The following is an 11910-nucleotide window of genomic DNA, read 5'->3' as shown; positions in this document are numbered from 1 at the left end:
TCACACACACACACACACACACACACTGTGAGTAACCTGGTGTTTAGTCTGAGTTGTGTTTGCTGACTCATTGTGAGTGGCCTCTGATGACCTCTGACCCTCTGAAGGAGGAGAACGTTCTAAAGGTGAGGTTTGACTACAGACCTTCTAGAAAAGACAAGGTCATAGAAGGCAGAGAACCAACATTCTTATAGAGCGGCTCTGATGAAGTCCTCCTCTCTCCCCCGTCTCCTCAGACACGACCTCTGTGGCGGACACGAGGAACAACCCCAGCATCGGAGGGGGCAGCGTTGGGGGCATGACGGGCAGTCTGAGTGCCAGCGGGAGCCACGTGGACCAGATGGGCACCATGAGGGACAACCTGAGTGAGAACGCCTCCACCACGGCCCTGGCTGGGGCCAGCATCACCGGATCTCTCTCTGGCAGCACCATGGGAAACTTCCTCAACAGGTCAGTGCTGTGATTGGTCCAGTCTAATAGTACAGGGTCAGTAGTGTGATTGGTCCAGTCTAATAGTACAGGGTCAGTAGTGTGATTGGTCCAGTGTAATAGTACAGGGTCAGTAGTGTGATTGGTCCAGTCTAATAGTACAGGGTCAGTAGTGTGATTGGTCCAGTCTAATAGTACAGGGTCAGTAGTGTGATTGGTCCAGTGTAATAGTACAGGGTCAGTAGTGTGATTGGTCCAGTGTAATAGTACAGGGTCAGTAGTGTGATTGGTCCGGTGTAATAGTACAGGGTCAGTAGTGTGATTGGTCCAGTGTAATAGTACAGGGTCAGTAGTGTGATTGGTCCAGTGTAATAGTACAGGGTCAGTAGTGTGATTGGTCCGGTGTAATAGTACAGGGTCAGTAGTGTGATTGGTCCGGTGTAATAGTACAGGGTCAGTAGTGTGATTGGTCCAGTCTAATAGTACAGGGTCAGTAGTGTGATTGGTCCAGTGTAATAGTACAGGGTCAGTAGTGTGATTGGTCCAGTGTAATAGTACAGGGTCAGTAGTGTGATTGGTCCAGTGTAATAGTACAGGGTCAGTAGTGTGATTGGTCCAGTGTAATAGTACAGGGTCAGTAGTGTGATTGGTCCAGTGTAATAGTACAGGGTCAGTGCTGTGATTGGTCCAGTGTAATAGTACAGGGTCAGTAGTGTGATTGGTCCAGTGTAATAGTACAGGGTCAGTAGTGTGATTGGTCCAGTCTAATAGTACAGGGTCAGTAGTGTGATTGGTCCAGTGTAATAGTACAGGGTCAGTAGTGTGATTGGTCCGGTGTAATAGTACAGGGTCAGTAGTGTGATTGGTCCGGTGTAATAGTACAGGGTCAGTAGTGTGATTGGTCCAGTGTAATAGTACAGGGTCAGTAGTGTGATTGGTCCAGTGTAATAGTACAGGGTCAGTGCTGTGATTGGTCCAGTGTAATAGTACAGGGTCAGTAGTGTGATTGGTCCAGTCTAATAGTACAGGGTCAGTAGTGTGATTGGTCCAGTGTAATAGTACAGGGTCAGTAGTGTGATTGGTCCAGTGTAATAGTACAGGGTCAGTAGTGTGATTGGTCCGGTGTAATAGTACAGGGTCAGTAGTGTGATTGGTCCGGTGTAATAGTACAGGGTCAGTAGTGTGATTGGTCCAGTCTAATAGTACAGGGTCAGTAGTGTGATTGGTCCAGTGTAATAGTACAGGGTCAGTAGTGTGATTGGTCCAGTGTAATAGTACAGGGTCAGTAGTGTGATTGGTCCGGTGTAATAGTACAGGGTCAGTAGTGTGATTGGTCCGGTGTAATAGTACAGGGTCAGTAGTGTGATTGGTCCAGTCTAATAGTACAGGGTCAGTAGTGTGATTGGTCCAGTGTAATAGTACAGGGTCAGTAGTGTGATTGGTCCAGTGTAATAGTACAGGGTCAGTAGTGTGATTGGTCCAGTGTAATAGTACAGGGTCAGTGCTGTGATTGGTCCAGTGTAATAGTACAGGGTCAGTAGTGTGATTGGTCCAGTGTAATAGTACAGGGTCAGTAGTGTGATTGGTCCAGTCTAATAGTACAGGGTCAGTAGTGTGATTGGTCCAGTGTAATAGTACAGGGTCAGTAGTGTGATTGGTCCGGTGTAATAGTACAGGGTCAGTAGTGTGATTGGTCCGGTGTAATAGTACAGGGTCAGTAGTGTGATTGGTCCAGTGTAATAGTACAGGGTCAGTAGTGTGATTGGTCCAGTGTAATAGTACAGGGTCAGTGCTGTGATTGGTCCAGTGTAATAGTACAGGGTCAGTAGTGTGATTGGTCCAGTCTAATAGTACAGGGTCAGTAGTGTGATTGGTCCAGTCTAATAGTACAGGGTCAGTAGTGTGATTGGTCCGGTGTAATAGTACAGGGTCAGTAGTGTGATTGGTCCGGTGTAATAGTACAGGGTCAGTAGTGTGATTGGTCCAGTCTAATAGTACAGGGTCAGTAGTGTGATTGGTCCAGTCTAATAGTACAGGGTCAGTAGTGTGATTGGTCCAGTGTAATAGTACAGGGTCAGTAGTGTGATTGGTCCAGTGTAATAGTACAGGGTCAGTAGTGTGATTGGTCCGGTGTAATAGTACAATGTCAGTAGTGTGATTGGTCCGGTGTAATAGTACAGGGTCAGTAGTGTGATTGGTCCAGTCTAATAGTACAGGGTCAGTAGTGTGATTGGTCCAGTGTAATAGTACAGGGTCAGTAGTGTGATTGGTCCAGTGTAATAGTACAGGGTCAGTAGTGTGATTGGTCCAGTGTAATAGTACAGGGTCAGTAGTGTGATTGGTCCAGTGTAATAGTACAGGGTCAGTAGTGTGATTGGTCCAGTGTAATAGTACAGGGTCAGTGCTGTGATTGGTCCAGTGTAATAGTACAGGGTCAGTAGTGTGATTGGTCCAGTGTAATAGTACAGGGTCAGTAGTGTGATTGGTCCAGTCTAATAGTACAGGGTCAGTAGTGTGATTGGTCCAGTGTAATAGTACAGGGTCAGTAGTGTGATTGGTCCGGTGTAATAGTACAGGGTCAGTAGTGTGATTGGTCCGGTGTAATAGTACAGGGTCAGTAGTGTGATTGGTCCAGTGTAATAGTACAGGGTCAGTAGTGTGATTGGTCCAGTGTAATAGTACAGGGTCAGTGCTGTGATTGGTCCAGTGTAATAGTACAGGGTCAGTAGTGTGATTGGTCCAGTCTAATAGTACAGGGTCAGTAGTGTGATTGGTCCAGTGTAATAGTACAGGGTCAGTAGTGTGATTGGTCCAGTGTAATAGTACAGGGTCAGTAGTGTGATTGGTCCGGTGTAATAGTACAGGGTCAGTAGTGTGATTGGTCCGGTGTAATAGTACAGGGTCAGTAGTGTGATTGGTCCAGTGTAATAGTACAGGGTCAGTAGTGTGATTGGTCCAGTGTAATAGTACAGGGTCAGTGCTGTGATTGGTCCAGTGTAATAGTACAGGGTCAGTAGTGTGATTGGTCCAGTGTAATAGTACAGGGTCAGTAGTGTGATTGGTCCAGTCTAATAGTACAGGGTCAGTAGTGTGATTGGTCCAGTCTAATAGTACAGGGTCAGTAGTGTGATTGGTCCGGTGTAATAGTACAGGGTCAGTAGTGTGATTGGTCCGGTGTAATAGTACAGGGTCAGTAGTGTGATTGGTCCAGTGTAATAGTACAGGGTCAGTAGTGTGATTGGTCCAGTGTAATAGTACAGGGTCAGTGCTGTGATTGGTCCAGTGTAATAGTACAGGGTCAGTAGTGTGATTGGTCCAGTCTAATAGTACAGGGTCAGTAGTGTGATTGGTCCAGTCTAATAGTACAGGGTCAGTAGTGTGATTGGTCCAGTCTAATAGTACAGGGTCAGTAGTGTGATTGGTCCGGTGTAATAGTACAGGGTCAGTAGTGTGATTGGTCCAGTCTAATAGTACAGGGTCAGTAGTGTGATTGGTCCAGTCTAATAGTACAGGGTCAGTAGTGTGATTGGTCCAGTGTAATAGTACAGGGTCAGTAGTGTGATTGGTCCGGTGTAATAGTACAGGGTCAGTAGTGTGATTGGTCCAGTCTAATAGTACAGGGTCAGTAGTGTGATTGGTCCAGTGTAATAGTACAGGGTCAGTAGTGTGATTGGTCCAGTGTAATAGTACAGGGTCAGTAGTGTGATTGGTCCAGTGTAATAGTACAGGGTCAGTAGTGTGATTGGTCCGGTGTAATAGTACAGGGTCAGTAGTGTGATTGGTCCAGTCTAATAGTACAGGGTCAGTAGTGTGATTGGTCCAGTGTAATAGTACAGGGTCAGTAGTGTGATTGGTCCAGTGTAATAGTACAGGGTCAGTAGTGTGATTGGTCCAGTGTAATAGTACAGGGTCAGTAGTGTGATTGGTCCAGTGTAATAGTACAGGGTCAGTAGTGTGATTGGTCCAGTGTAATAGTACAGGGTCAGTGCTGTGATTGGTCCAGTGTAATAGTACAGGGTCAGTAGTGTGATTGGTCCAGTGTAATAGTACAGGGTCAGTAGTGTGATTGGTCCAGTCTAATAGTACAGGGTCAGTAGTGTGATTGGTCCAGTGTAATAGTACAGGGTCAGTAGTGTGATTGGTCCGGTGTAATAGTACAGGGTCAGTAGTGTGATTGGTCCGGTGTAATAGTACAGGGTCAGTAGTGTGATTGGTCCAGTGTAATAGTACAGGGTCAGTAGTGTGATTGGTCCAGTGTAATAGTACAGGGTCAGTGTGTGATTGGTCCAGTGTAATAGTACAGGGTCAGTAGTGTGATTGGTCCAGTCTAATAGTACAGGGTCAGTAGTGTGATTGGTCCAGTGTAATAGTACAGGGTCAGTAGTGTGATTGGTCCAGTGTAATAGTACAGGGTCAGTAGTGTGATTGGTCCAGTGTAATAGTACAGGGTCAGTAGTGTGATTGGTCCAGTGTAATAGTACAGGGTCAGTAGTGTGATTGGTCCAGTGTAATAGTACAGGGTCAGTAGTGTGATTGGTCCAGTGTAATAGTACAGGGTCAGTAGTGTGATTGGTCCAGTGTAATAGTACAGGGTCAGTAGTGTGATTGGTCCAGTGTAATAGTACAGGGTCAGTAGTGTGATTGGTCCGGTGTAATAGTACAGGGTCAGTAGTGTGATTGGTCCGGTGTAATAGTACAGGGTCAGTAGTGTGATTGGTCCGGTGTAATAGTACAGGGTCAGTAGTGTGATTGGTCCGGTGTAATAGTACAGGGTCAGTAGTGTGATTGGTCCGGTGTAATAGTACAGGGTCAGTAGTGTGATTGGTCCAGTGTAATAGTACAGGGTCAGTAGTGTGATTGGTCCAGTGTAATAGTACAGGGTCAGTAGTGTGATTGGTCCAGTGTAATAGTACAGGGTCAGTGCTGTGATTGGTCCAGTGTAATAGTACAGGGTCAGTAGTGTGATTGGTCCAGTGTAATAGTACAGGGTCAGTGCTGTGATTGGTCCAGTGTAATAGTACAGGGTCAGTAGTGTGATTGGTCCGGTGTAATAGTACAGGGTCAGTAGTGTGATTGGTCCAGTGTAATAGTACAGGGTCAGTAGTGTGATTGGTCCAGTGTAATAGTACAGGGTCAGTGCTGTGATTGGTCCAGTGTAATAGTACAGGGTCAGTAGTGTGATTGGTCCGGTGTAATAGTACAGGGTCAGTAGTGTGATTGGTCCAGTGTAATAGTACAGGGTCAGTAGTGTGATTGGTCCAGTGTAATAGTACAGGGTCAGTAGTGTGATTGGTCCAGTGTAATAGTACAGGGTCAGTAGTGTGATTGGTCCAGTGTAATAGTACAGGGTCAGTAGTGTGATTGGTCCAGTGTAATAGTACAGGGTCAGTGCTGTGATTGGTCCAGTGTAATAGTACAGGGTCAGTAGTGTGATTGGTCCGGTGTAATAGTACAGGGTCAGTAGTGTGATTGGTCCAGTGTAATAGTACAGGGTCAGTGCTGTGATTGGTCCAGTGTAATAGTACAGGGTCAGTAGTGTGATTGGTCCGGTGTAATAGTACAGGGTCAGTAGTGTGATTGGTCCAGTGTAATAGTACAGGGTCAGTAGTGTGATTGGTCCAGTGTAATAGTACAGGGTCAGTAGTGTGATTGGTCCAGTGTAATAGTACAGGGTCAGTAGTGTGATTGGTCCAGTGTAATAGTACAGGGTCAGTAGTGTGATTGGTCCAGTGTAATAGTACAGGGTCAGTGCTGTGATTGGTCCAGTGTAATAGTACAGGGTCAGTAGTGTGATTGGTCCAGTGTAATAGTACAGGGTCAGTGCTGTGATTGGTCCAGTGTAATAGTACAGGGTCAGTAGTGTGATTGGTCCGGTGTAATAGTACAGGGTCAGTAGTGTGATTGGTCCAGTGTAATAGTACAGGGTCAGTAGTGTGATTGGTCCAGTGTAATAGTACAGGGTCAGTGCTGTGATTGGTCCAGTGTAATAGTACAGGGTCAGTAGTGTGATTGGTCCGGTGTAATAGTACAGGGTCAGTAGTGTGATTGGTCCAGTGTAATAGTACAGGGTCAGTAGTGTGATTGGTCCGGTGTAATAGTACAGGGTCAGTAGTGTGATTGGTCCAGTGTAATAGTACAGGGTCAGTGCTGTGATTGGTCCAGTGTAATAGTACAGGGTCAGTAGTGTGATTGGTCCGGTGTAATAGTACAGGGTCAGTAGTGTGATTGGTCCAGTGTAATAGTACAGGGTCGGCGTTTGTGGTCGGCTAGTGAGATACTGGGCAGCAGGACTGGACAGGATGCCAACCTTACTGTCAGGTGGTTGTAGGTCCATGTGGCTGTAGGCACCTTGTATTGTGACGGGCAAAATACACAAGGTCTGATCCCGTCCTCTCCTCTCCCCTGTCCCCTCTCCTCTTCCCTCTCCCCTCCCCCACTGTCCTCTCCTCTCCCCTCCCTGGCCTCTCCCTCCCTGTCCTCTCCCCTCCCCCACTGTCCTCTCCCCTCCCCCACTGTCCTCTCTCCCCTCCCCCACTGTCCTCTCTCCCCTCCCCCACTGTCCTCTCCCCTCTCCACTGTCCTCTCCCCTCTCCCCTCTCCCCCACTGTCCTCTCCCCTCCCCACTGTCCTCTCCCCTCCCCACTGTCCTCTCCCCTCTCCTCTCCCCTCCCCCTGTCCTCTCCCCTCCCCCCTGTCCTCCCCTCTCCTCTCCCCCCTGTCCTCCCCTCTCCCCTCCCCACTGTCCTCTCCCCTCTCCTCTCCCCTCTCCCCTCTCCTCTCCCCTCCCCCCTGTCCTCCCCTCTCCCCTCCCCCCACTGTCCTCTCCCCTCTCCCCCACTGTCCTCTCCCCACTGTCCACTCCCCACTCCTCTCTCCTCCCTCTCCTCCCCCCCTGCTCCAGGTTGGAGGTCCAGGCTGATGTTCAGAAGGAGAGGTGTAGCCTGAGTGGAGAGTCGGCCACCTTCAGCTTGGGGACAGTCAGTGACAACGCCAGCACCAAAGCGATGGCAGGATCCATTCTCAACTACAGGTCAGGGCAAAGTCTTTTACAGATGTGAACATTTCTGTTAAATGAGATCTCCACGGAGGACTTGTTGCGTCTCACCCTGTTAAAGGTGTGTTCCACTTGACTCTTCCTTTCTGTCTCGTGGTGTTTTGTCTCCCGTGTAGAGACGGGACCAGTATGGAGGTCCAGGTGGACATAGAGCCTTGTAAGTCTGGTGGTCAACTACACTACCACTCTGGTATCAGCAGTACGGATGATGGGAGAGACGCTGGGCGCTGTAGCTGGTCCTGCCCTTCTGGATGCCCCTCAGAGGGCCAGGATGGCACCACCTCCTCCTCCTCTTCCTCGGGGAAGAGGAGTAAAAGCAAGCTGAAGAAGGGAGGAGGCTCTAAGACCCAGGAGACGAGGGAGGAGATGGACGCTGGTCTCCTGGAGCAGCAGAGCGCCAACTCCTCAGAGTTTGACTCTCCCTCCCTCAGCGGATCTCTACCCTCCGTGGCCGACTCTCACTCGTCCCGCTTGTCCGGGTCCAGCGGCGGCTCTGACCCGGACGTGATGAAGGCGTCCTGTAGCTGCAGCCATGGATCCTCCTCTGACTACCACACCCGCTTCGCCACAGTCAGCCCTCTTCCTGAAGTAGAGGGAGACCGGCTGGAGACGTTACCCTCCCATCCTCACTCCCCCGGCGGTCCCTCACCCTGTCCGGAGGTGTCCGTCTCCCCTCTGGGTCTGATAGCTGAGGAAAACATCAACCAGGTGTGTCCTGCGAAGGCCCAATGTGACTGTACTACTGGAAGGGCCATTCCCATTGGACAGTTGCTGAAGGAGACCAATAGGAACCGGCAGGCCTGTCCCTCCAGCCTGCTCCACAACTCCTGTATTCAGACTGACATCTGAGACCTAAAAACAGCCCTTTTTGGTTTCACAGAATACTATTTGTTTTTCTTTCTTCCAGAAGACAAAAGCTTTGAATGGACGTTTCTGTGGTCAGAAGTGTAGAAATGAAATGAAGCGTTTAAACCTCAGCTCAGTCAGTCGACTTGTTTTCTATAACAGCAAGGTGAAGGCTGTTGTTTCCTGTCATGTGATCCCCCTCTGGCCTCTCTGGCCTCTGACCTCTCTGGCCTCTGACCTCTCTGGCCTCTGACCTCTCTGGCCTCTGACCTCTGACCTCTCTGGCCTCTCTGGCCTCCGGGCCCCTGACCTCCGGGCCCCTGACCTCCGGGCCCCTGACCTCCGGGCCCCTGACCTCCGGGCCCCTGACCTCTCTGGCCTCTGGGCCTTTGGCCTCCGGGCCCCTGACCTCCGGGCCCCTGACCTCCGGGGCCCCTGACCTCTCTGGCCTCTGGGCCTTTGGCCTCCGGGCCCCTGACCTCCGGGCCCCTGACCTCTCTGGCCTCTGGGCCTTTGGCCTCCGGGCCCCTGGCCTCCGGGCCTCTGACCTCTCGGGACCCGGGCCTCCAGGCCCCTGGCCTCCGGGCAGACTGTCAGTCAAGCTGGGGATCAAGACGTATCGTTCAGGAACCTTCAAGCTCTCAAAACGCAAAGTTTAACTTTAATATCAACCAGGCAATACTATCCTTACTGTTCTTTTTAGTATTAAAATGAGTTTATAATTAGGCCACTTCTGTTAAGTGATGATTTGTACTTTATTATAATTCGATACTAGCCCGCTGGAAGGAATTTAAAAGCCTGGTAGTAGTCTATCTACGGCTAGCTGAGAGGGACAAAGTACTGGAGCAGAGTACTGTTGCTAGGTAGAAGTAGAGCTGGGTCTCTGGAAGATGGATGAATCACGCTGAGGGTTAATTATAATAGCCACAACCCACCAATGAGAGAGTCACTTCCTTGAAATGGTTTAACAAATATTTTTCAACCGGCAATAAAATAAAATAGTTTTTTTTCTTTGTTATTTTTTCATGCTGAAGCAGCTTTCACCTCACATAATAAGATAACTTTCATATCTGTTATAACCAGTGGTTTATATAAACACTAGATGACTGACAGGGGGCGCTGTGTTGAAGCCACCGGGCCTCCATCTTGGCTCTCCCCTCTCCGTTGTAAATAATGTTTTGGAAGCTAAAGAAATGCATTTATTAATTGGTTTTAACAATACGTATTCCATTACAGACACCTTAATGCGAACTTTTACATTATATTATGTGAGCTAAACATACAAATAATTTTTTTTTTTCAAAATAACATTTTCCCTTTTTAGAGTAATGTAACTGTCCCCACTACAACAAAAAATACTTAAATACATGTAATGTTGTTCTTGAAACGTTTGATTGAAATACTGTAGAATTCCATTCATTCCTCTGGAGGCCTGTTCCTAATGGGGAGAAACAAAATGGCCGACCGGTTGCTTCAAAACGTCTCAATGGCCAATACATAACATCAGCAATCCAGGGTTTATATACATTGGTTATTACTCCATTGTGCCTTTTTGAAAAGACAATTGTCTGCATCTCTCCCCATGTCTTCTAGACTTTAAAAACCTCCTAAAACAACAGATTTCAGATGGTCTCTCTCTCTGACCATGTCAGGAGAGATACCGGACGAGTAGGGCTTCATAATACTGTGGTAGACTTACACGCCTTCGTTCAATTGCCTACCAAAGACAGCACTCAGGCTCTCGAGAACTCTTGTTCCTGGTAACCCTTGACGACGTCTGTTTGCCATCCCCCAGACTGCACCTGGCTGCAGCATTTCTACACCATGTGGTAAAATGTCAAAGACAGGAATATATATATATATATATACACAGACTGCTTTTGTTTGTTTGTTGTTGTCCAATACGCTTTACAAATGCTACGCCAATAACGGGAGGCCAGAGTCTGCCTCCGCACCTGTTGTTAACCAGACTTGTTACGTAAATGTACTGCAATGCTCAGAGTGTATGAATGGGGATATCATCAGCTTAGGTTCCCCTCCCCCCTCTATTCCTGTCTTGTGTCCCTAATGGCAGCCTATTCCCCGACACAGTGCACAGGTAGTGTACTATATAGAGAATAGTGTGCCGTCAGGGCCGCATGGCATCTGTTCCGTGTCTCCCGCCGGTCTATGAAGACGTGTCGCTCTAATGATGACGTCTCTGGACTGATTTTAAATGCTGCTGCCTCTCCTCCCCTCACACACACACACGCTGTTTTGGGTTTATTTACTGTTGTTTAAGTCCATTTCCTGTTTAATGCTCTGCCCTGTCCATTTCCTGTTGTTTTCATTCTCTGCCCTGTCCATTTCCTGTCCTATACTTTAAACACTAGTGCCAGGTAGATTTTCTAATTTGTGCAGAATGACATTATCCTTGTCCCCAGATCTGTTTTGATGTGGTAATGACCAAAGGAGTTGGAAAGACGACACAAAACAGATCTGGGGACCAGGCTAGAATGACATTTAAAGGTATCTGTATATTAGTTTGCTAATTTCCCTTTTACAATGTGTGTAAAATGCATATCTAAAAAAAATAAATACATCTTACCTTTTCCTAGTCGTTCTCCTCCCTAAAGGTTGTTGTTAATGGTGGAGACAGAATGAAACACTGTGTTTTAGAGGCTTGGAGAAGGAAAGTAAATGACAGTACAGTGAGATGGAAACGCTGATCCAGTTTTTAATGAATCACAGACCAGCGTGTGAGTCTTGACGAGATTCTACTAAGATAATAACGTGGAATTGTTTTAAGAGGGTCATACCAGGGATCATTTAGAATTATATTACCCCTGTAGGTATCAAAAACAAATAGAACGAAATGATTTGATAAAAATACTGCATTTGGGCCTTTACTGCTACAGCCCATACATTTTTGGGACTGTTTTTGCATTTCTATCTTAAGGAATAAGGTTTTGAGGTGTCCTCTATGCGATATAAGAAATCTCAGTAATTATATATATTTTTCTTCTACATTTTAACCCCTTTTGGGGTGTATAAAACTACTTTAGATGATTTTAAAACTGGTACCAGGTTACCTTCAGATGAGAGCACCATCGTGTCCGTGAGACTCTCCCCGTTCTATAGGAGGGTCACATTAGTTTGCAAACCTTTTCAGACGTTACAAGACGTTTTCATGATGTCTCTGCTGCTGTTCACCGCAGGTACGGAAGGAAGGCTGACTAAAGAGGATGCGGAGGATTGAAGCCACAGCCCGTCCAAAACATAAATTACATGACCAAAAAGTATTTAACATTTCATTACAAAATCACTGGCATTAATATGGAGTTGGTTCCCCCCCCCCCTTTGCTGCTATAACAGCCTCCACTCTTCTGGGAAGGCTTTCCACTAGATGTTGGAACATTGCTGCTGTAACAGCCTCCACTCTTCTGGGAAGGCTTTCCACTAGATGTTGGAACATTGCTGCTATAACAGCCTCCTCTCTTCTGGGAAGGCTTTCCACTAGATGTTGGAACATTGCTGCTATAACAGCCTCCTCTCTTCTGGGAAGGCTTTCCACTAGATGTTGGAACATTGCTGCGGGGGAC

At 47.5% G+C, this 11910-nt stretch overlaps 1 protein-coding gene across 2 annotated transcripts in view; it reads left to right on the top strand.

Annotated features, from left to right (window-relative positions):
* The window catches only part of LOC123740272 (E3 ubiquitin-protein ligase RNF19A), a 40675-nt gene extending 29754 nt beyond the window's left edge, over positions 1–10921 (top strand). For both annotated transcript variants that reach the window (XM_045714121.1, XM_045714120.1), the window contains 3 exons: positions 237–450; positions 7331–7459; positions 7600–10921. In XM_045714121.1, coding sequence (XP_045570077.1) covers positions 237–450; positions 7331–7459; positions 7600–8332 — 1076 coding nt within the window. In that variant the 3' untranslated portion in view covers positions 8333–10921. The remainder of the gene's footprint in view (positions 1–236; positions 451–7330; positions 7460–7599) is intronic.
* The last annotated feature ends 989 nt before the right edge of the window (positions 10922–11910 follow it).

Source organism: Salmo salar, unplaced genomic scaffold (genome assembly GCF_905237065.1).
Source record: "Salmo salar unplaced genomic scaffold, Ssal_v3.1, whole genome shotgun sequence".
Lineage (NCBI taxonomy): Eukaryota > Metazoa > Chordata > Actinopteri > Salmoniformes > Salmonidae > Salmo > Salmo salar.
The sequence above is the reverse complement of the archived record's forward strand: the minus strand, read 5'-3'. Positions and strand labels throughout refer to the sequence as shown.